At 42.0% G+C, this 24,669-nt stretch overlaps 5 protein-coding genes across 5 annotated transcripts; 1 reads left to right on the top strand and 4 right to left on the bottom strand.

Annotated features, from left to right (window-relative positions):
* The first annotated feature begins 62 nt into the window (after positions 1-62).
* On the top strand, positions 63-1,946 carry LOC105702547 (telomerase Cajal body protein 1). Its single transcript, XM_012430195.1, has 3 exons — positions 63-809; positions 892-1,358; positions 1,450-1,946. Exons 1-3 carry the CDS (start codon positions 70-72, stop codon positions 1,680-1,682), a joined length of 1,440 nt encoding a protein of 479 aa, XP_012285618.1. The 5' UTR covers positions 63-69; the 3' UTR covers positions 1,683-1,946.
* LOC105702548 lies at positions 1,897-3,451 on the bottom strand. The gene is made up of 2 exons (XM_012430196.1): positions 2,177-3,451; positions 1,897-2,093 (listed from the first exon to the last, which is right to left on the bottom strand). Exons 1-2 carry the CDS (start codon positions 3,384-3,386, stop codon positions 1,927-1,929), a joined length of 1,377 nt encoding a protein of 458 aa, XP_012285619.1. The 5' UTR covers positions 3,387-3,451; the 3' UTR covers positions 1,897-1,926.
* A 305-nt stretch (positions 3,452-3,756) lies between these two features.
* On the bottom strand, positions 3,757-9,178 carry LOC105702550. The gene is made up of 6 exons (XM_012430199.2): positions 8,881-9,178; positions 7,945-8,389; positions 4,389-4,603; positions 4,262-4,334; positions 4,095-4,181; positions 3,757-4,018 (listed from the first exon to the last, which is right to left on the bottom strand). The coding sequence occupies exons 2-6, from the start codon at positions 8,163-8,165 to the stop codon at positions 3,832-3,834; spliced, it is 783 nt and encodes a 260-aa protein (XP_012285622.1). The 5' UTR covers positions 8,166-8,389; positions 8,881-9,178; the 3' UTR covers positions 3,757-3,831.
* Positions 9,179-11,166: 1,988 nt separating this feature from the next.
* Positions 11,167-14,733, bottom strand: LOC105702540. The gene is made up of 4 exons (XM_012430178.2): positions 14,341-14,733; positions 13,476-13,634; positions 12,874-13,225; positions 11,167-11,526 (listed from the first exon to the last, which is right to left on the bottom strand). Exons 1-4 carry the CDS (start codon positions 14,731-14,733, stop codon positions 11,369-11,371), a joined length of 1,062 nt encoding a protein of 353 aa, XP_012285601.2. The 3' UTR covers positions 11,167-11,368.
* A 1,964-nt stretch (positions 14,734-16,697) lies between these two features.
* LOC105702538 (dnaJ homolog subfamily B member 13-like) lies at positions 16,698-19,996 on the bottom strand. Its single transcript, XM_012430175.1, has 6 exons — positions 19,896-19,996; positions 19,298-19,519; positions 17,971-18,115; positions 17,456-17,633; positions 17,209-17,380; positions 16,698-16,995 (listed from the first exon to the last, which is right to left on the bottom strand). The coding sequence occupies exons 1-6, from the start codon at positions 19,994-19,996 to the stop codon at positions 16,698-16,700; spliced, it is 1,116 nt and encodes a 371-aa protein (XP_012285598.1).
* Positions 19,997-24,669: the final 4,673 nt, after the last annotated feature.

The following is a 24,669-nucleotide window of genomic DNA, read 5'->3' as shown; positions in this document are numbered from 1 at the left end:
ATCAGAGGGCAGCACACGGTGCGATCGCGCGACCCTGACCGTGAGCAATCTCCCAACTCATCTCTGCAAATGAACGACGTTTCAAGGTTATGTCCTTTGGCGGCAATATCAACAGCTCCTGAAGACAAGTGTGTAACTGTAAGTGAGATCGAAGTTAAATCATCCTGTGATATTCAGGAATGCATATTAGGACATTCAATGAATGCAGACAACGATAATTTGCAAATTACGCCTGAAAATGAATCGCCCAATCTACCGGGAAATACGGATCTCGAGGAGCTTCCTTTCGTACGTGAAATTGGAGAGGTTAATTCTGAGACTACTGGGGAAACGGAAGAATCACAGACGGACAAGGTGACAGATAATGTGAAATTAGAACCTCTAGAAGAAGAATTTATTGAATCTCCTGTGCCTGTGAGCTGTGATTGGTCTTGTACACCAACGCTGCTGTGCTCCGCACTAGAAGAGTACAAACCGACAGACCTTTGTGAGAACTTTACGAAAGGCTGCCACTGGTCACCCGATGGCACTTGCTTTCTTGTTCCATCTGAAGATTTCAGAATACGTATTTACGATCTTCCAAAGGAACTGTACAATGGCAATGTATCGAAGGACTTATCTTTGTCCGATTTGAAGCCTGCAGTAACAGTCAAAGAAGGCGGACTAGTCTATGATACTTGCTGGTTTCCTTATATGAGCTCTTGGGATCCAGTAACCTGCTGCTTTCTTAGCACCAGCAGAGAGAGTCCAGTACATCTCTGGGATGCATTCACAGGAAACATAAGAGCAACATATCGAGCTTACAATCTGTAAGAACCTTTATCGATAAGATCATTTCATTTTTTCATATTTGTGAATTGTAATTCTTTTCTTTTTGGATCTATCTTATAGAGTCGACGAAGTAGAGGCTGCTATCAGCACTCGCTTCATTAATTATGGCAAGGAAGTATGGTGTGGTTTTAGAGGAGCACTCAGAATGTTTGATACCGATCGTCCTGGCCGCCAGACGCATACAATTTTTCTTAAGAAAGATTTCCCAAATGTGACAGGCTTAGTCTCGTGTATACGAGAGAATCCATGTATGCCTGGACTGGTTGCTTTTGGGACTTATTCAAAATGCATTGGTCTATACAAAGATAGCCCTATTTGTGCCTTTAAACCAAGCAACGGTGTTACCCAAATTGAATTCAGTCCTTGTGGAATGAAATTGTACTCCGCAGTCAGAAGGAGCAATGAAGTACTTTGTTGGGACCTGAGAAATCCTGGAGTCATTTTGTGGTCACTTCGGGGAAGATGTTCCGATACTAATCAAAGAATACAACTAGCTATTTCCTCCAATGGCTCTGAAATTGTATCGGGTATGGTTATTTTCGAACTAGACATTTCAATTTCTTCATTTAATTCAACGCGGCAATTCAACCCGGTGGTAAATGTAAAAATATGATTTAGGTGGCACAGATGGAGTTGTCAAAGTCTGGAAGCTTGTTGAAACTTCTGACACCTACGAAGAAGACTTAAATCCACGCTTTGACATTAAACTATCCGAAGACTGTGTTAATGGTATAGACTTACACCGAACCCTCCCTATTTTGTTAACTACTACAGGACAGAGAGTGTGTGACTTGGAAGACAAGCCCAGAGACAACAGTGTAAGATTATGGTGGTTTTCATCATTAAGTTGAATGATCTAATAAGCTTCCTATGTGAAAGAAGAATAACAGTGACCCAGGTAATCATTAGAATTATTCATTCTAATCTTTACGGTCAACATTTCATTGAAGTACAGTAACTTAACCAGAACTATACATAGTAAGGTTGAAAACTTAGGATAGAAAGAATTTTTATGAATAGTACTTATTTTACACTGTAATAGAAAAGGAATGTAAATAATTTGTATGTAAGCATTTTAATACATTAAATTCTTTATCACAAAGAGTCAAAGGAAATAAGGTCTCCGGTCTTGAAAGGGATAACATCTTCTTCGGTAGTCGCAAAGAAACTTATCCGGCTGGATCTTTTCTTTTGAGAACGGCGAACATGGGGTGTAACTGGCAGTTTGATTCTTGGTTCCACGCAAGCAGTGCAGCTTATACCTACAAAAAAAAGAGTATTAAATTGCCATAAATTAGAACATACAGTGGTGTTTTCACTTGACAGTGTAAAGAAATTAAAGTACCAGAGAATGTAACGCTTTTTCGCATCGATCGTCTTAGTTTCGGAGTCTGTGGTGGAGTAGTTGGGCTGTCTTGCGCTTCCTTCGCTTTGGTCTTGCGAGACCTAGTCATCCTTGGAGAACTGGCTTCTTCTGCCTCACCCTGCCCTTCTTTTTCATAAGAATTATCCTTCATTTGTCTGCTTCTTCTGTTAGACTTCGGTGTTGACTTTGCCGTAATAGTTCTGGTTCTTAAAGTCCTGACAGTCGACAATTCATCTTCTTCGTCATTTTGTATCCCCAAAGGCCTCTCCGTTAATTCATCAGTTGTACGCTGTGTTTTTAACGCTATCAAAAATTTTTCCATAGACTCATTGAGAGCAAGAGCAGCCTCAAATGATGAAGTAGAAGAAGAGCTTATCTTTTCCTGCTGAAAGTTCATAATTGCAACATTCTTCTTTGCCAACACATTCTCTTTTTCTTCCATGCTTTCGTGTTTACTTTTGAGCATAGGTGAGACTACGGCAATCTTTGCAAACGGGGATTTAGTGGTTCTTCTTTCATTAGTGCTCAATTCAAAGATTTTAGATTTGTGTTCAGTATTCGGCGTTTGTATTTCCAGGGCTCTTGGTGTATCGACGAACGAGGGCATGCGAACCTTCCCAAAAAGTGGAATAGCGGTCAACCCAGCAGGTGCCTTGAACTGATGATTAGGAGGTGCGAATGACTGATTTCTTGTCTTAGTTTCGACAGCGATAACTGGACTCTTGATTCTTTGTACATTTTGTGTCCGAGCTTTTGCTAGCTTAGCGGCTAAACGTTTTTCAGTTGCCCTGGTTATCCTCCTAGGTGGACTAATTTTCTGCGGTCTAGGCGATATTAAACCTTCTTTATGTCTCTTAGTCTTTGATGGCACAGGTGGAGAATAATACTTATGATGTACGACACCGACTTTGAAGGCAGGCTTCTTTTTAATTTGCTCCAGCTTTCGTCGCAACTCCCTCTCTGCCTTCCATTTGGATAATTTACTTTTCTTGTCTTCTGTCGGAGGTTTATTCTCATCTTCTAAAGTTCCGGAAACTAAATGTCTGTGTCTAGAAAAGCATTCGGCTCTCTGGGTCCTTCGATTCTCGTCTTGTCTTGTCGCCCTTAAAATCCGCCCTTCCACTTCGTTTCCAAACCTGAAACCTCGTTGTTTAAATAAATGACGGAATCCCGTCATTTCGGACGTCATTATTCCACTCGTTTAACTATTTTAGTTTCTGAATCCTACGAAGATATCTCTGAGGTTGACGTAACCGTTACGAACGTAAACAATAAAATTTGAATTCTTAAGTTCTGGAAGCATCCGCTAGAGCGCTGCGTTAGCTTCAACCAGAAAGTAAATGTACGTATAAGAGGGTCCACTCAACAATAAGAACTGTTTCCACTAACGTGGCGCCAAGTCGCAGTTCCACTTACGGAATTAAATCCCTTATTGGCTTGAAATTTCAGAAACATGTATATAAATATCGGACAAGGATTTAATATACATATTAAAATAATTATAGTACTCCCTGAACGCGGAGATGGTTAGAGAACGAGGCGATAAAATTTTACTTGTATTTTTCTTTTACAAAATTTTACCTCAGACCGAACTTGTTTATTTCACAGAGGAAATTTCTTAGCATCTAAATACATTAATATCTCATCTTGGGGGGTCGGAACCTTTTCGTGGGTCCTCGTGGAGCCCGTTCGCTCTCGGGTATGTCCTCCAAACACGGTACTCTCACGATATTGAAGTATATCACACCCATCACGTTCGCTGTGGGGTGATTAGCCGTCTTCAGGCACTGATAAAGACCCTCGTCGCAGTTGCAGTGCGACCTGGAATTTATTTTACGATAATTTATGTTCCAGATGGACGAGCCCATAGATAGCCAAACTAAATGAAAATACTTACTTAGTGTACAAAGAGTAATTAGTAACGTCGTATCGCGTCCGCTGGGCGCGAACTTTTGCTGGACAGTGATCATGTGTCCTACAGCACCTAGAACCAACCCAAAAAAGGAATAGACAATGCCTGGAGGATTAAGAAAACAATGATAGTCGCAACCTGAACCTTCTCACCTGTCTATCCTAGCTTCTTGACCTAAATCGTGATAGTTAGTCGCGATGTCCCCAGAGCCGCACCATTTGGTGCCTGCAATGAAAGTAGTTAGATCGCTCGTTGTTGTTTGATAAGAGACTTAATTACCTGGCAGGATCCCTGAAAACAAGGTCAGGGGATTTACTCCTTGTTGGTTCTCCCCGCTGGGCGTGCTGGTGGGCAAGGTTGGTGTTGTTCCTTGAAGGATCACGTCGACCTGATCGCATTGTTGCATCAGGGTCGTCATGTCCTGGAAGGATATCTCTCGAGGCTCTCCCAGGACGGAGAGGTTCCTCAGCACCTCGACCGCCTCTCTTGGCTCACTGGAGGAAAAGAAAAAAATAGAAAAATCATCCTAATGACCATCGCCCAGACACCAACACCTTTGGGGGAGTTATCTACGAATTTCCGGTATCGGTTACTCAACGCATACTGATAAGCGCGAGGATGCGCTGCCTCGAAAAATCGAACACCCGCCTAGAGTAGATTTAAAAATTCAAGGAAATATGGGGATTGGGTTCTGAGACAAGCACAGAGAAAGAAATAATATCAAATATTTACATCCGAGCTGCGAAATAGGCAGCAGTCCCTAAACAGAATCCGACGTTAAACTACAGTTTGTAAAGTTATTCTTCCTCTCTGCAGCTGTATATGCGTGTATTTGGTGCCAAACTCTACCGAGTTTCCCGATCATCTGATTTCCATTATCATTCCATTTCATAACTAGTTTTTCTTGGTGCAGTCTGGATTTCGTGACGCACTATTCCACCAAGACGTCATTCACTTGCGAAATCGTGCATTTTAGTTTTGGAAATTGTTCGGAAAATATGGGGATTGGGTTCTGAGACAAGCACAGAGAAAGAAATAATATCAAATATTTACATCCGAGCTGCGAAATAGGCAGCAGTCCCTAAACAGAATCCGACGTTAAACTACAGTTTGTAAAGTTATTCTTCCTTTCTGCAGCTGTATATGTGTGTATTTGGTGCCAAACTCTACCGAGTTTCCCGATCATCTGATTTCCATTATCATTCCATTTCATAACTAGTTTTTCTTGGTGCAGTCTGGATTTCGTGACGCACTATTCCACCAAGACGTCATTCACTTGCGAAATCGTGCATTTTAGTTTTGGAAATTGTTCGGAACCGGCGAGAACGATAAACCTCGTTAAGGATCTCTCGAAATCAGTGGGAGAGATTATTTGGCAGGAAGAGAAGTACAAGAAAAATATTTTAAGGTCGCTAGAAGCCTTTTGAAATTGGTGGACATCGGGAGAAATCGCAGATACTTTGTTACAGATATTTTCATGTCACTTGATGTTGAATTATGTGATCATCGTATAAATTCACGGAAATCGGTTCTTAGTGGACATAGTTTTCTCGCATTTTGCAGTGGATAGCTCCTCGTTATTCGCCTATGCCTGTCGCTCGAGCACTAATAAGCAGAGCGGTGACGTTTTACGGTGTCGAAACCTGTTTAAAAGTTACACCGACCTGCCCATTAGAGTGTCGGTATTGCTTTCCTATCTCTATCGGCCGTGGATGCATGTACACCCGTGGCGGCAAATACCCGCTGGTTTCTACATATTGATCCCTCGGAAGCCACATTTTTAGGGCCTTCGGCGTAAAGGCACCGAGTCCGGTCGATGGAGGATTAATACCGACCAGCCGGTGTCTGGAAAAGGAAGCCATTTCCGGTCATCTTCTTCATGACCCGGAGAACCCGACCTCGGATTGATATCTTCTCCCAAGTGGACACAGAATTTCTTTTTTTTTTTCTTTTACGGGGTCCCGTCAACGATATCGAACTGCAAATATGAACCCCAAATTTCGCGATAACCATCATTATTATCACGAATTAAGCGCGATTAAGACTGGCCAGTCTGGAATAGGAAGCCATTTCCGGTCATCTTTTTCATGACCCGGAGAACTCGACCTAGACTTTAATGTCTTTTCCCAAATCGTCACGGAATTTCTTTCTCCGTTTTTTCTTTTTTTTTTTATGGGATCCCGTCAACGATATCGAGCTACAAATAGGAATATCAAATTTCGCGATAACCATCATTATCGTCACGAATTAAGCGCAATTAAGACTGGCCAGTCTGGAAAAGGAAGGCATTTCCGGTCATCTTTTTCATGACCCAGAGAACTCAACCTCGACTTTGATGTCTTTTCTCAAATGGTCACGGAATGTCTTTCTCTGTTTTTTTATTTTTTTTTATGGGGTCCCGTCAACGATATCGAACTACAAATGGAAACACCGAATTTCTCGATAATCGGGTGGCATTATCATCACGAATTAAGCGCGAGTCACGAACGGCCGTGACTCCGCGCTCGGATCTTTTACAATCGACTTGACAGAAAATTCTCTTCGGTCCATGATAACGATTAGGCGTTTAAGCCGTTCCACGCTGATTTGATATGGGGTTTCGCCACGTGGAGCGAAACGCTCGGGAAACGCAATCGCAATCGTTCAAGATGAGCACGCGTCGAGGGGAGTGAGAAAGGGTAAACGAAAAAGAAGCGATAAAGAAAATAACTCATAATATTAATGGCGGCTTCTCCATGCTCGAAAGTTCTCTCAACAGGACCCGAAAGCGCAATTATACCTGTGGTACACTGCTAATAATGGTCCGATATTTTAGACATTTTCTTATACAAATGTTGGTAGGCGAATGTAACAAAAAGGGAAACAGCGGCACTCGAGATGAAAGTCGGATAAATGTATACTACATCTCGAAGAATGCTGTTTTTACGTGAGAATTCGCAGAAAAGTATTGAGAATCTCGAGAAGACAAAGAAGTGGTACATAAATGTTAATAAATTTACTATAAAGCATTTTTCTTCAAATACGTACAATTATGTACGTGTGCGTGATCGACAAATTAGTTAACAAGAGACTTTGAAATTTAGGATACACACAGTCTGAAATTCGAGAATTTATATACCAAAATAGAAGAATTATGTACGCAATTGTAAAATATTGTACTTTTGAAAGACCACAGTTTGAATGGTCATTTTTAACAGTGCAGTGTATAGTTAGCCGGTCAAATGAAGGCCCTAACTTGGGTAATTCGAAAATTCGGGAATTTATATACCAAAATAGGAGAATTATATACGTAATTGTAAAATATTGTACTCTCGAAAGAGCACAATTTGAATGGCCATTTTTAACAGCGCAGTGTATAGTTAGCCGGCCAAATGAAGGCCCTAACTTAGGTAATTCGGAAATTCGGGAATTTATGTACCAAAATAGGAGAATTATATACGTAATTGTAAAATATTGTACTTTCGAAAGAGCACAATTTGAATGGACATTTTTAACAGTGCAGTGTATAGTTAGGCGGCCAAATGAAGGCCCTAACGTTGGTAATTCTGAAATTCGGGAATTTATATACCAAAATAGGAGAATTATGTACGTAATTGTAAAATATTGTACTTTCGAAAGAGCACAATTTGAATGGACATTTTTAACAGTGCAGTGTATAGTTAGCATAATCGTAAAACATTGTACTTTCGAAAAACCACAGTTTGCATGGCCATTTTTAAGAATGAGGTTGTATAGTTAGCCGGCCAAATGAAGGCCCTAACTTAGGTAATTCGTTGGCAGATCTTCAAGCTTGATGATCTGCAAGTTTCTGTGCTAGCATCAGTTTTTTACTCACTAGATCTCGACGAGGTCGCAGTTGTGCAGCTCGTTGTCGAAGCCGAGCTCCACTACGGCCACTGTCTGATCATGGTAATAAACGGCAGGAACATCCCCAGAAAATTGATTTCTGGGGACCGTCAATCCCTCAAGACCCTTGAAGGAATTGGTGAAGAACATGGGCTGCTCCAAGCTGGAGGAACACAGACAGAGAACCACGACCAACGTCCTGGAGATCATCTTCTCGGCTACCTGGTGAAACTGTCCACGAGGTCGGAAGAACGTCCCTTGATCGATGACTAATCGAGATATCGGAGCACCTAGGAAGGATCCATGAAAATCTCCAAGGATTCCCGATGGTTCTCCACCGTGGTTCTTCGAACTCTGTTGCTTCCCAGGCACCGCTTCTGGACAAGGACTGGACCCCACTGTCAAGAGCGCGTTGTCATCCTGACTTCGAAAACCTGTTGGCGATCAAGGAATCTCACATCGTCTCCTAAGCCTACTGACATAAAAAGGAGAGCATCTAGTCCCAAAGAAGACATACTCCATTTCTTCGTTCCCTGGGACCTAGGTAACTCAGTCCACGGCAGTGAAGAGCAAAAACCCTGTACATTTATCTACAGGTGATAAACAAATGCCCTATAAATAAATCTCTCTCACGCCACCATAAGTTAGGGCGTTAAAAAATAGGAGCGCATCAAAAGTCGAGACTCTTATTTCATTTTACAATTACTACTGAAACTCGCCTTTTAGTGTCAGGGTTGAGGGGATTTGTTTTTGCGTTCTGTTACGTATCTTTTCGATTTTCCTGTCTTGGCATCGAGGTGTCCGAATGAATCGGCACCGAATGCGTGAATACTGAGGAGAGACCGTTAAGGAATAATTCAGGAATAATTAGCGATAATTATCGTTAGCTTACGATGTGCGTGCCGATTTTTCTCAAATGATTTACCTCCTTGACTTAGAAGATATGGGCACCATTAAGATGTCGCGTTTGAAACTGGGACTTCTGGATGGAGATCGAAGAGGTGTGGTACGTGGACCACTTCGGGAGCGTCCTCGATACGTTTTGTGACTGATCTGCGATGCGTTTCCAGCGTTTCCGGCGTTTGCAGCGCTTGCTCCCAGTGGAGGACGGCTTTGACGCGCGGAATCCCAGTCGCCGGTTTCGTCGATCGAATTCAAATGAATAAATGACGGTAGGCGCACCTGCGTATCCCTACCACCGGGCAAGACCTCGGCTGGATAAGTCGTGCCTACTCCAAGAGGCCGCAATGCACGAGCGTGTACTGGCCGCACTGTACGGCAGCTAGGGCCCCACTTTTACGCGGCGAGGAAAGTGGGACGACCACCACGCGGAAATCCCGAAGTCGGCCAAACCTGAGAAGAAATAGACGGGACAAGAGACGATCCTTTCGCTTCTGAGGATGGCTCGTGATCGGCTATTAGACGGCCATTAACTCGGTTCTATGCACTTACTGGGCTGTGTCCTCACCTTGCGACCACCGTTTGGCTGCCTCGGTTTGATGGAAGGTCGTCAGATCAGAGAAGAAGTGGATCGTCCGAGAGAGGATCCTTTGGCTTCTAAAGATTGGTCGCGATTGATCATTAGAGTGACTAATGACTCAAGTTACATTTTTATGGCCTTTGGTTTCTAATGATTGGTCGTGATTGACCATTAGAGTGACTAATGACTCAAGTTACATTTTTATGGACTTAATGGAATGCGTCTCGTCACCTTACGACCAGCGTTTGGTTGTCTTAATATGATGGAAAGTCTTCGGATCAAAGAAGTGGATCGTCTGAGGGAGGATCCTTTGGCCTCTAAAGATTGGTCGTGATTGACTATTAAAGTGACTACTGACTCAAGTGACATCTGTATACACTTACTGGACTGCATCTCGTCACCTTACGACCAGCGTTTGGTTGCCTTAATATAATGGAAGGTCTTCACATCAGAGAAGAAATGGATGGTCCGAGAGACGATCCTTTTACTTCTGAAGATGGCTTGCTATCGGATATTAGAGCAGTCATTAAATCAATTCCATGCACTTATTGGACGGAATCTCATCATCTAGCGTCCAGCTTTTGGTCGCCACGGTACAATGGAAGGACTCCAAACCAAAGGAAAAATAGATATTCCAAGAGACGATCCTTTGACTTCTGAAGATGGCTTACTATCGGATATTAGAGCAGTCATTAAATCAATTCCATGCACTTATTGGACGGAATCTCGTCATCTAGCGTCCAGCTTTTGGTCGCCACGGTACAATGGAAGGACTCCAAACCATAGGAGAAATAGATATTCCAAGAGACGATCCTTTGACTTCTGAAGATGGCTTGCTATCGGATATTAGAGCAGTCATTAAATCAATTCCATGCACTTATTGGACGGAATCTCGTCATCTAGCGTCCAGCTTTTGGTCGCCACGGTACAATGGAAGGACTCCAAACCAAAGGAAAAATAGATATTCCAAGAGATGACTCCTTCTTTCCTAAAGATGGGTCGCGATCGGACATTACAGCGACAATTACAGTTCCATGCACTTACTGTTCTGCGGCTAGTCATCGCGCGATCAGCGTTTGCTCGCCTCGGAACAATGGAAGGACTACGAGAAAAGAAGTTGATTGCACAACAGTAATTGCACCGTTGGGAAGGTCACGGTCCTTGGAAGCAATTCCAAGTAGTCCGATCCCAGATTTCGAATCCAGGAGAGGAGTGGTTGCGTTTCCGCGCAAAGTACGCACGAGAGGCGCGTGTGGGAATGATCGCATGTGCCTATAAATTGTATTAAGATCAAGGAACATTGTGAAATAAGGATTCAAATGTCTCCGATCAAGAGACGCACGTTATATCACCTTGCGCAAAGCTGCTGGACGAGGCGAAAAAAAAGGTGTCTCCGAACGACCGGTCGCGTAATGTCAGGGAAAAGTAAAAAATAACCTCCGTAGTTTCTCCTCGGCTCCCGACAATTTCGCGGGGACTTTACCTGCCGGGAATACGTCACTAAAATACGGCACTGTAAAAAACCACGTCTTTTATGCGTACATTTATATACAGGTATCGGATGTTATCACAGGTACACGCGTTAAAAAAGAAAGACCGACTATATGGGATCTGCCTCGTGTGAAACCGTAAATGACTATGTCTCTTTTATACATACATATATATATATTTCGGTATCGGAAATCTTATCACAGATATACACGTTAAAAAAGTAGGAGCAACGATGGGGAGCTTGTCTCGTCAGAGACGGTTCTTCGATTCCTCCCGGGGTGCAACTCTTGGAGGGGATTCTTCACCAGCGAAACGCACGTCTTCACCCGAAGACTTTGGTCAGGAAGGGCGTCGCGCAATTTGCCTTTTCTAGTTTGTTCCTTGACGTTGGGTCTCGCATTTGGTCGGGGTACGATCGTCAGGGTTTCTTAGGGGAGGACATTTAGGAGTTGTTAGGCTTCAAGGGCTGCTGGCCCTGAGAGGCGCTGGATTTGCTGGCAGGACTCAGGGCGTATTGGCTTCCGACACGACTTGTGCTCAATGTTATGCTCACCGGGGTGGCATTCAGTAGTTGAAGTCTAACCGGGCACTGCCGATACCCTGAACAACGAGTTAACTATATTAGATTCTTCCAATTTGTTAATCTCAACCATTCAAGAAGACGGCTCAAATCCACATCTTCATACTACGTTGTTCAGCATGAAATTACGGATTTTTACCATTAAAACAATTAATCAAGTCTCATGACTTTATATTAGGATGTGCAATATGATATTACGGGTTTTCACCGTTAAAAAGAATTAATCACGTCTCATGACTTTATATTAGGATGTGCAATATGAATTTACGAATTTTCCCTGTTAAATGAAATTAATCAAGTCTCATGACTTTATATTAGGATGTGCAATATGAAATTACAAATTTTTCCTGTTAAAAAACTTTGTAAAAGTCTACGACTTTATGTTAGGTTGTTTCATATGAAGTTATAGATCGCGATCACTCTGTCCAGTAAAACCAGATTGGTCATGTTGAATTTTGACGTCAGAAACGAGGAAATCGCGTGAAATTTCCAGCCGGCGTTCTGCGAAGGAAATGACATTTCTCTACAAAAACCACGACTCGAAGAAACTAGGTATTCCCGAAATGTGTCAGTCTGATAGTTTATCATTGATCATGCACCACGAAATGAGATAACGCTCTCCAAAAAATCGAATCGTTGACCAGCTTGCGATTACGATACGCAATGCAACTTAAATACATTTGACGCATCTACTGATCACTACGACAACTACGTTTCGACAAAAACGTAAAAAATGTAGCCGAACACCGGGTGGGAATTTCGCAGGGTTTCCTCGTTTCTGACGCCAGAATTCAATATGGCCGACCAGGCTTTACACAACCCCTGAAAAAAAAAGGTTCAAATTCAAACCTCACCCTGATCAACCTAATAATATCAGACTAGAAGGTTTAACCCGAAAATGTGCTGCACGTCATTAATATCTAAAGGAAGGTGGATCCGTGGGCCGACTGACTTTATAAAGATAAAATGAAGAGACCTATTATACCGAATGCAAACTCAAAGTCAGCGCAATCGAAAACCCTCGTCTTCGTATCCTTGCGCCGATTTGATAAAAATTGAAAATTGAGACCGTGAGCGTTGATGAAATTTAGAAATCGGTAAGGGGATTCGATCCAAAAGTTGCAGCTGATGATGACGATGGTGATGATGAATGTACGCTTACGAGGAAAGAACCCTCGTTTTCGAATCCTTGCGCTAATTTGACAAAATTTGAAAAAATGCAGATTCCCCACGTTGATGAAATTTGGAAATCGGTAGGGGGATGTGATCTAAAAGTTAACAGTTGCAGCTGATGATGACAATGGTGATGATGAATGTACGCTTACTAGGGAAGAGCTCAAAGGCTCGAAGAGAGAACAAAAGGTTACCGGCGTGATGGGGACCAGCGCAATGGCAGCACACGGGGCTGTTTCTAGGTCTAGGGCAAAACTCCACACTATGGGGTTCTCCACACCGAACGCAGCGCGGAAGATGGCGACAATTGGCGGCCACGTGCCAGAACCCTTGACACCGGTAACACTGCAGCACACCATCCCCCTGCTGCGAGTTGGCAGGCTCAGGAAAGTTGCAACCACCTGCAGCACCTCCCCCTGACGCTTGTATGGGGCCTCCTGTGCTGCTGCCTCTCCACCAGCGCTCCGGAATTGCGCTGAAACGCGCTGCGCCGAAAAAGTCCAAACCCTGACGCAGAAGCAGCTCGTAATGACCTGCGTCCAGCACCTGGGAACAAATTCTTATCAGTGAAAAAACCAAGTCTTACGTGGATAGTATCTCAGGTGTATTTTACCGATTGCATCGCTTCTAATATGTTGTAGTGCGTCGGAAAAGAAAAAATAGAAAGAGCCGGGTACTTTATACTTATATTATTATTTTTTATATTATTTTATTATAAGTGCTACACGTGTCGCGGAGTCCCAGAACATCGGTTAAGGTTTAACAAGCAATGGAAATCACTGGGTTTCCTGCTAACCTCTACACGAACGTATTGCCGTGAACGCTCCACGCTCTCGGTGGCGATGCCCTGCTTCGCCAGGGCGGAGCTCAAGTCTTGGAGCGGAATCACCCAGGGGACGTCGCGAAGCAGGACGGCTTGTCTGTATCTGGAATCCCTGGCCGAGAAACGCGCAACCTGAAAAAGAAAGCGCGATTAGTACTTACAAAACTGGCATAAGGGTGTATTTCAAGTTCAGACGAGGCTTAAAAAAGCTTCATAAAGAGTATTTCCTTATCACATGACTGTAGAAGTCCTTAACACATTCGCGACCGCTGACGTGAATTAACGTCATTTTGAATTTTATTCCTGATTGCCGCTGACGTGAATCACGTCCTGCTTATTGTTAGTTGGCTCATTCATCGTTAGCCGAGGCGGCGCACAAACTTTATCATTTTTATCCTTGCTTTAACGATACAAGTTTGCGGCAACCAGTTTCAGAATTTCATTATTTTCGCCGGTACTCTGTATTTGAAACGGACAAAATTTGCCGGTCGCGAATGTGTTAAGAAGGTCTTGAAACTTAGGAAATTCCATTTCTCGAGTAATTCCCTTTGCTCTCATGTCCGGGATAAGTGAAATATTTTCATTTCAGATAACGACATTTCGGGAGTTTTAAGGCCTTCATTAAGACCTTCATAATCACCCGTCAGAGTTTCAAATTATTCGGTTGCACCGAGTTTGGAGAAAAGTTGTATTAATATTTTGACTTTCTGATGTATCCGTCGCTTTGATAACACCTTAAACTTCGGTATTATACTCCAAGTCTTTATGTGAGATCATTAAAATTTGCATTTAAAATCTTGCATTTCCATGTCAACATTTTATGGGGTTGTCAGGGTACCTGGACGGGACCTTCGAAGACTCGGGCCAGGTCGCCGCGTTGGAGGAGCTTCTCGGCGTCAGATTCCCTCGCAAAAGCTGCGATCAGACCGCAGGATGTCTCGGAAACGTGCCATGCTGCCGAGGGGTCTGCAGCCCTTATGGCCTCCTCCAGGGTGGAGCGAGATAGCTCGTTGGACTGGCCTTGAACCTGGCCCTGGCCTTGGCCTTGACCCTGACCTGCCGCACGCGATACGTACAGCGAACAGGTCAGCTCGGGGTCCTGGCTGATGCGGATGTCGCCTGCTGCTTCGCGGGGGGTTTCCGGCGATACGGTCATCGTTATGCTGGAGCATTGTTCCTGTTGCTGTTGCTGGTGCAACGTTTGCTGCCGGTCCTCCCGCGCTCCGTCCATCCTGCACGTGGCCTCCACCTCTCGGGCCCCTGAAAAGCAACACGATTTTTTTTTAAATTCCCACCTTATAANTGAATTATTATAAATTTATGATAAACTTCAAAATAAGGTTATAATTTTGTATCATATTAAAAGTTCATGAAATTTTGTAGAAAGGCGAGCACACTTATGTATTAAATTTTTAACATGTTTCAAATGTTGTTCGAAAATGTTTTAAAATTCGTACACCATGTCTGAATAATACTTTCAACAAAAATGGTATAAAATTCCAATATTTCCTTTTAACAGTGCAGATTAAAAGTAAATTATTTCACAATCGTCCACAAATTCTCACATATGTGATCGAAACTTGGTATAGAAATGATATAAAAATTTATTATACATATCTTCAGAAATTCCTATATTTATATTCTAAAATCCCGAACGAGATTATGTACGAAATTTCGATGTATTGTATTTTGAAGAAACTTCTACCCCACCCATACTACACTTCGAACATTTTTAACCGTGCATTAGACTCTTTGCGTAAAACTGCGTGACCGGGAATAATTTGCGAAAGCATAAGAGGGAAAGTTGCCGGAAGAGAGAGAGAGAGAGAGATAGCGTCTCGATTTGACGTAAGACTTCCGCAAGACAGGACGGTGGCTTTAAAGGCACGTAACGCGGTTAAAGAGATTGCGAGTGTTCAGTGACTTATCGTGTTAATTTTGCATATTGACGAAGATTTTGATGGGCGTAGAGATTTACCTTAGACGCTTCTTCGCTCCTTTTTATCCTTGAAAAATATAACGCGGGGCCGGCGAAGGCATGGTCCAATGCTGGCGCCATTCATTGCCCTCTTCTTTCACGATCGCAACAATATCTCGACTTACTTCTTTTCGTTAAGGCGCGTTTAGAAGGGACCATTGCATGTTTTGGAACAAACTTTGGAGCTGGAAGACACTTTCCCTCTTACCGAGGTCGCACACCAAATACTCATTTAATGATAAAAAATATTCTATAATTTTCTAACAATTTAATTCAGACGCGATATGATTTTAAAACAATTTTTTAGTAAAATGAACAACGTATTGCTCTCTTCATTCATGATCTCAACATCTCGACTTACTTCTTTTCGTTAAGGCACGTTCAACCCATTTGCATCATAAGGAAGTATGAAAAAAGGGTCCTTATCACCGAAATTTCAGGCTGAATGATAGTGAACAGCAAAATTGAGCGCATATATACGCTCCGGTGATAGTGACCAGGAAAACGGAACGTATATATACGCTAATGATGCAAATGGGTTAAAAGGGACCACTGCATGATTTAGAACAAATTTTGGAGCTGGAAGACACTTTCCCCCTTACTGAGGCCGCACACCATATACTCATTTACTATTAAAAAGGATTCTATAATTTTCTAACAGTTTAATTCAGACGGAGTATGATTTTAATACATATTTTTAAGTAAAATGTACAACGTATTACAAACATAGGTGTATTCAGTTTCGCAGGCATCTTCATACAATTCTAACATGACGGTATCAGATTGTATATTTACTTAGAATTTTATATATGTGTAGCAATTTATATTTAACATATCGAGGTTACAATTTTACTACCTTATGTACAGACTGAGAGTGTATGAAATTTGTCAATATTTTTAACAGTGTGCAGTAGATACGCATTTATTTATATCTGCGCATGTAGAGCAAGCATTTGTTGCATTAAGTATTTTATGTAGCGAAATTGTACACTATGATATATTTCCTGCATGTTGCTTTATCAGCCTGGTGTACGTATTATCTTAATAGAAATCGCTCTGGGAAAAGAAATATCGCTAGAGAGTCATAAGTAAGTTTCCTGCAAATCTACGTTCATAATTTCTTCAAGCGATTATAATTCCAGTTTGATATTAAAGTTTCTAAAATATACTTCAGAGGAAATAAGAGATAAGGTTTTTATTAAATACAGTATAAAGTATTAATTACAAAGCCGTCTCAACTCGTTGAGCTCGTCGTTCGGCTCCCTTCTGAGCAATATGTCTTCGTCAACGTTTCTTCGCATTTTATCCGCCAATAATAATCGATGAACGTACTCGGTGTTTTCCTTCTCATCTTCGGGATAAGATTCTCTGAACGCTCTCTTGATGTAGTTCTTACTAGCGATAGGCAAATAAACCGGAAACTCGATGTTAAAATTAATTTTTAGATCTCCTCTGAATTTCGGATCCTCCACGATAGGTAGACCTTCGCCGGGGATGAGCTTCTGATAGTCTGCTCTATAATTTTGCAGGAATAATTTTACACGAATATAATTTTGCACGAATAATTTTACAGATATAATTTTGCAGGAATAATTCTGCAGGAATAATTTTGCAGATGTAATTTAACAGGAATAATTTTGCAGGAAATCAGAAATACGTTCGGTGAAATCTGCACGATCTCGAATAATATGAATTTCTTAGAATGTCGGGTAAAAATGTTGTACGTACGTCACGACACTCGTGATAGGGATTCGAAGGATTCTTTCATCAATCGTGTTGACGGTGACGACAGTTCCCGTGAGGGCTTCTCTCAGGAACAAGTCCACCGTCATTAGCAAATTAGATCCATCTCTCTTAAACGTCTCGTGAGGACGATCTTCCGTGACGAAAATAACGTCAGCTGAAAACCTCGTTCTCATTCAAACTGAATTAGATCGCTAATTTCGGTACCAATTGAATAGCAATTAATTAATACCAGGGATCTTCGTGGGTCCTTGATCACCTTCTTCGGGGAACACGATTTCAGTGCCTGTAGGAAAGCCCGGTTTCACAAAAATGGTCAAGATCTTCTCTTTGGGTACTGTCGTGGACTTGTCATCGCCCACTAGTACCAATTTCTGGATCTTCATTTTTTTCACTCCGCCGAAAAAGACCTGGAATAAATAAAATTCAATGGCTGGTGCCTTACACTTTTAAAAATATTCACAAATTCATACGCATTTAGTGCATAAAGCAGTGAAATAAGAAATCTGACGTCCCAGGAGTGTATCAGTCTCCTTATCATGAATTCCTAAAGAAATATATAATTTTCTAACATTAAGGTATAACTTTGCGACATTGTTCAGGAAAATTCACTTATGTACCAAATTTCTAACATACGTTTATAAAATGTATGAACAACAATCTCACAAAATTAGCATGTGAATGAAACTCGCAGAAAAACGTCATGAAATTATGTTTTATCTTAGTAGTACAGCAGATTCTCGGTACCTCTTCAAGGGTCAACTGCAATGACTTTATTAAAGGCTCCTCCTTGCGTTTCAAGCCTCGTCCTTCCGGAAACTCCTGCAAAGGAAGTGGACGCGTCAGGACATCCAAGAGATTCGCATAAGGACTGCAAGTTCCGAAGAACTCCCTAAAAAGAAAGTCCCATCTCGAATCTAACAAGGAAACATTCCCAATTGTTCGCCGCCTATCTTATTGATTTTTATATATATTGAAGAATACAAAAATCTAAAAGACACGTGTTTTTTTTTATCTGCAATGGTCCACATTTAAGGGGTGAAACAACCCCCCAAAGTTTGGCGAAAATTCGATTTTTATATTAATTTTCATAGAAGCAATGGAGGGATTTCGATGAAACTTGGCATAAACGTATTTTGTATAAGGACGATGAAAACACACAGTCTTATTGATTTTCATATATATTGAAGAATACAAAAATCTAAGAGACACGTGTTTTTTTTTATCTGCAATGGTCCATATTTAAGGGGTGAAACAACCCCCCAAAGTTTGGCGAAAATTCGATTTTTATATTAATTTTCATAAAAGCAATGGAGGGATGTCGATGAAACTTGGCATAAACGTATTCTATATAAGGACGATGAAAACACACCATTTTATTGATTTTCATATATATTGAAGAATACAAAAATCTAAGAGACACGTGTTTTTTTTTATCTGCAATGGTCCACATTTAAGGGGTGAAACAACCTCCCAAAGTTTGGCGAAAATTCGATTTTTATATTAATTTTCATATATTATTATAGCGTATTCTGTATAAGGACGGTGAAAACACAATATTGCCCATTAATGCTACACCACCTTAAGGGGGTGAACTACCCTTCAGACGAAATTATTTTGTAATATCTATTAAACAAGGACTCCTACTTAAGTTCCACTAACGCCATGTGATTGCTCACAAAAAATCAGTGAATACGTGTTTTTTGCTTTTCGCCAATAAACATTTATACATCGGTTGAAAACAATGGATGTAGATGGTATATGGGTACATCCTGACTATCTTCATTGGGTTATACCGTGACCAATTTATTGTACATAAATCGTGTGAACGTGCTAATTCTTCAAAATATCGTTGGGTTTTGTATCATGCAATTATTTATAAATAAATTTAAAGAAACAGTTTAAGAGACTGACACGTGTCTCTTAGATTTTTGTGTTCTTCAACATATATGAAAATCAATAAGATCGACGGCGGACAGTTGGGAATGTTTCCTTGTAAGTCGCTAATAATTATTAATTGTCGGATGTTATTAAACTCTGAAGATGACAATGGCGTTCCGAGGTTGACAAGTACCTGTACGTCCGCAATGGTTCCCCATGATAAACATATGGCGGAATATAATTCTCAGGACCAGGAACACCACGTTTCAGACCCGCTTCTCCATATTGGTCATAAACAGCTCTTTTGAGGGGGTCTGAAAGGACATCATATGCCTCGGTTATCAGAGAAAAAACTGCCTGGATACTCTCATCCTTATTCCTCTCCGGATTGTAGGAAATGGCCAATCTTCGAAATCTGGAAGCCAAGAACAAGAGACATTTAATTTACTCTACGTTCCTTAACACCGTTAAAAAAGAAGTATTGAAATTTTGTAAAACTTTCTTAGGAAGTTCTATTCAGACATGACGTACTAATTTTATAACACTTCCCAACAACATTTATAACATATAAATTCAATACATAAGTGTGCTCATTCTCCTGGAAAATTTCAGACTTCTAATATGACGTTACAGAATTACAAATTTATCTTGCATTTTATCCGTTAATGTATGATTATGCATTTATGAGACATGAAATTTATAATTTCACCACAATTTTAGATACAATGGGTGTGTGCATTTTATGGATATTTTAACAATGTATTTCTATTTCGCCTTTATCAGACACTCACGCCTTCTTGATCTCCAGATCATGGCAGTCCTTCTTCAAAGACAAGACCCCATAATAATCGATGCCAAGATGCTCGCAATCACACTTATCGTCGCAAGCCATTGTTCCTTAGTCCTCGGAAATGAAGTCTCCGATGTCACGTACCCCTGGAAGATCTTAGAAAAAAATATATAATCATATGGCCGTCATCTTGACAGGGAAACTGAGTGACATTAGCCACCCTCGGTCCAGGAAATCGCGGCGATGTTGTTCATCTCATTTATTTAGTAGAAACAGGCCTGTAGAGAAACATTTGACACTTGACAACCGGATGGATGACAGGGTGGAGTGGCCTTCACATTTTTTCAACAACGACAACGACAGCACCCTTCAACAACGCGAGACAACGCCTACAGTTGCGCGTCAGTCTCTTTGCTCCTGATAATGGAAATGTCGGTATATTACAATTGTTAAGAGAGTCACCGCTTGACAGTTAACAATAAAAAGCATCCCCGAGGAGAAGATTAGGCTTCCACCATGGAAACCCACGAGGATGTCGCAAAAGGTCAGTCTTTTCAAAATCGAGCACCTCGAGTCCTCCAGGTCAACCTGAGAAAATCGATGCGGCTTCCTGCACTGTTAAAAAGAAAAAAAAAATGTTATAATTTTATAATATTTTTCCTCGAAGTTTTATTCATACATGGTGTACTAAATTCATAATATATTCCCAGTAAATTTACAACCTTATGTACTAAAAGCTTGTGAATATTATAAATATTTCTAACAGTGTGGATAAGATTCCTCTCCTATACTGATATAAACGTCCATGTAAATTTACATAATTATTGGTTCCCTAGTAGCACAAAATATTTGTCCTATATTTTCTATATATTTAATGAATATCGTACGTTTTGTAAATATTTAGCGGACATTTGAAATATTTACAAAACGTTTACTTTAGAATANATATTTATATAATATTAACTCCATGTGTTTTCATAATATTTTTTTACCAGATATACAAAACATTTCGATTCATTTTAATACAAGTATTTTTTAAATCTTATCTTCCGAATACATTATAAACGTTTTAAAAATATTTAAAATCAAAATCACACGTTTTGCTCCCGTAATGAAATAGCGGAACGAAAATATTACAATAATTTCTCGTGTTTTTTCATACCAAATGAAGCGTCCGATAATAGTCGTGAAGTAAAAGAAATGTATTTCTATTACATGTTCATAAATTACAAAATATAATTTCTATATATGTTTAGCAATTATTGAAACTAAATATATCATTGAGATTTTCAAGAAATATTTCAAATATCTTCGAATGAAATCTACGAGAAATCTTAAAAAATCTGTCGCTTGAGATATTTAGCAAAGATTACAAAGAAATATTTAGAAACTATTCTATGCTACTAGGGTTATTTTGATGTCAACGAAACTATAATGTAAAATCTGATTCAAGTAAAAATACCCTAGTACGTTAGATACACAATGTTAGGTGTATTTATACATTTTCCAATTTATCCATTTTACGTTTTTCTATGTTAACCTTCGGTCACGAGGTATATCAAAGTGTATGTAAATTTCCAGCGATTTTTATCAGTGTAGACAACGCGGTCTACTTTGGCAGCGTGCCTCAATTCGGTAAAGTACTTGCTGAATGTTTTAGGAAGCACCGAAACTTTTTTCTCGGCAGAATCCCTTTTTGGGGAGCAATTTTCAGGCTGAAAAGTGTTCTTTTTTTTTTAGGACCAGGGGAGAGCAGAGTCTCTTCGGCCTCTCTTGCTCCTTCGACGGTGGACGTCGAGATCTCGGATGTTCCTAGATGTGAATCCTTGACAAAAACGGGGACTACGTCCATGACATCCAAATCGATGACGACCATGACCGGCGATCAGCTGATCGGCGTACTGAGACGAGTCGGCTCGACTTCCGGATGCACCGGAAGGAAGCCGATCTGCATCGAGCCGAAACTTTCTAAGAGACGAGATGTGTCTGATAGCGTCCTGCAATCCGGGACTCCTATCAGCGGTCCTGGCAAGGGTCCGAATAGCTCCCTAGGGAAACAGAAAATCCCTAGACCCGCGAACGCCTTTATGCTATTCGCAAACGAGTGGAGGAAGAAACTCGCCGTAGAGAACCCCAGAGAGTCGAACAAGGACATCAGCGTCAGGCTAGTTCCCCATAATTTGTCAACTAACTAATGACACAGAAATATACGCAAAACTCGCATAAATGAAAGGGGCACGATCCATAAAGTGAAACACTATTCTTTGTTCAATATCCATCATTACACCATTTTCCGTTCAATATTCCCTGTCAATATTCATCTTTAAATTTTATTATTGCCACAATTTACGTACATTTTATATTTACAACTCATGCTTACATTTATATCTGTGAGGTAGTAATCAGAGAATTTAAATCAACTTTTTCGGTGTTAATGTAAATATTAATTTTTATTCTCGTGGTTAGTTACTGTTTAAAGTAAAATGAAGGTATGCCTTAAATGAGGAGGATTTAACGCGCAATGGCGTTTTGTGAAAGCGGTAATTAAGTGTCATTAATATTGTTTAATCTGTTCTCCTTCAATGTCATGGTGGATATACACGGGTTTTTTAATGTTATCGAGTGTTCCCTTTTTCACCGCTTCTCTTGGGCATAAAGAAAGAGGTTTTACTGATGGATAGTCATCCGATAGCGATTGATACCTTTTCCTTAATGATTCTAAGGGGGATGCTATGTCGAAGGCCAGCTCAGATGTTGAGGGCTAATCGTAAAAATGTCATCCTTTATGAACAGGTTGGGAGTACTCTGGAAAAGCATGGCAAAGGACATAAAGGAGAAGTACTTCGCCCTCGCAAGGGCCGTGGACGCCGAGCACAAGAGGAAGTACCCTGGTACGATGTCTGTCCATTTTTATTTATTTAATTTTCAGAATATTTCCGTAGCTTGTCTTATAAAACTCGTCTTCTCGCAAAGGACCTTGTTCGAATCGTAGGATGATTTAACGCGTCTCGTGAGAACCATTCGGACGGACAGGGAGCATGAGATAGGTCGCACTTGTCGACTCTTCGAGTGGACGAGATAGCGTGGGCGTAGATATGTAAATCTCACCTGAGCTCGATCACGTTGCACTTACCGCGTGCCAAGTGCGGGATCACAAGTGCACCTAGGAATCAGAATGCATCTGTGGTACGTGTCAGGTGGAACGCTCATCCAGCGAATAGGAATCCAATCGCGTAAATCGAGCACGCAGGAGGGTGAACTTCCGGGGCGGAAGGCCAATTTCGAGATACCGAAGGGCGCCCCCACCAACCCCCGTCCAGGAATTTTCCACGAATTTTCCGCAAATTTATCTCGACTTTTTATCTCCAGGAATTTTTCGCCAATTTTCCAGGAATTTTTCTTGAGGTCCCTCTCTAATCTGACCGAAAATCAATATGCGTCCCTCACGAATGGCAGCGAAGGGGCGCGAGAAGAGAAGGAGGAGAGCGCCTTAACAGTTTAAATCAATGGGTGCGAATTTCTTCGGCTTCTTTGCACATTTTCCCAGAATACCGACCAATCGCCAAAATGATCCCCAGCACCCCTAAAGAAAATTCCCAAGTTCCAAATCCCCCGAAACTAGGTGATCAAGGTACACAATCCCGGACCACGATTTCCGAAACCTCAGGATCGAATCCCAAAAAACAAGCAATTTTTATCCTCTTTCCCAAAAATCCATTGGAAAAAAAAGAAAAAGATAAATCTCATGAGATGAAAGAGGGGTCAGTCTCCGGATGATCGAAGCAAGAAGGCAATCTCGAAGAGCGTCGTTATCGGACAAAAGGGTCCGAATCGACTGCATCGCGGCGCCTCTAGCCTAAAAAACCGAGCTCAGGTGTGTGGAATCCACCCCAGGGTATCCCGTGGGAGTCCCCGAGGTCGCGGGGCGGAACAGGAGGTCGCGGAGTACCATTCGCGGAGAAGGAGGGACACCATTCTCGCCGAGGTTGGCGAGTGAGTGACGGGGGTTCGGCCAGACCGGAGGTATTGATTGCGACGCGACTCTACGTTCTGCACTCTACAGGGCGGCCGTGCAAATAGCCGCGGTGTGTGTGGGAGTGCGTGGGTGTGGGTGGGCGCACGCGCTCGGAGGGGTACACGAGTGCAGGTGCATCGTGCAGGTGCAAGCGCGGCGACACCGGGGTGGCGAGTGTGCGCCTTGCGGGTCCCTAGACTCGTGGTGGGTGGTGGTGGGTGGGAGTGGGTGGCGGTGGGTGGCAGTGGGCGGCGGGTGGACACTAGGTGGTAGCGCGCTAGGCGCTACTCGCTGATACGCGAGAGTTTCATCGAACAAGAAGCGCGACGGCGCGCCACGACCTAACTTCTCTTTCGTTCCCCTCTCTAGCCCTGTCTCCCGCTCTTTCTCTCTTTCCCAGGACCGCATCCCTCTCTCCCTCTCCCTCGCCCTCCTCTGTGTGCATAACGTCCTCTCCCTTCGGCCGCGGTGTCTCTTTCTCCGGGTCCCTCTCCGACACCCACACTCGGCAGGCTCCCTCTGCGTAGGAGCGTGCAAGTCTAGCGCCATATCCGCGGCAAGTGTCTCCTCGACTGGTCCGGGGCACCCAGGTGTCGGCAGGTGCACCCTGATACCCCCTGGTGGTTCGCGGACCTGCTGGGTCGGGATCTAGGATGGTGCCGATGGAGGGGTCTTGGGCTCTGTGTTTACGACGAGCACTCGAGGCCGTGTGGGTGGATCGAGGATCGGACAGTTCTTGGTCATCCGCTGGTGGGAGGTT

This window comes from Orussus abietinus, unplaced genomic scaffold (assembly GCF_000612105.2).
Source record: "Orussus abietinus isolate OABI.00-Male unplaced genomic scaffold, Oabi_2.0 scaffold422, whole genome shotgun sequence".
In the NCBI taxonomy this organism is placed as follows: Eukaryota; Metazoa; Arthropoda; class Insecta; order Hymenoptera; family Orussidae; genus Orussus; species Orussus abietinus.
The sequence above is the reverse complement of the archived record's forward strand: the minus strand, read 5'-3'. Positions and strand labels throughout refer to the sequence as shown.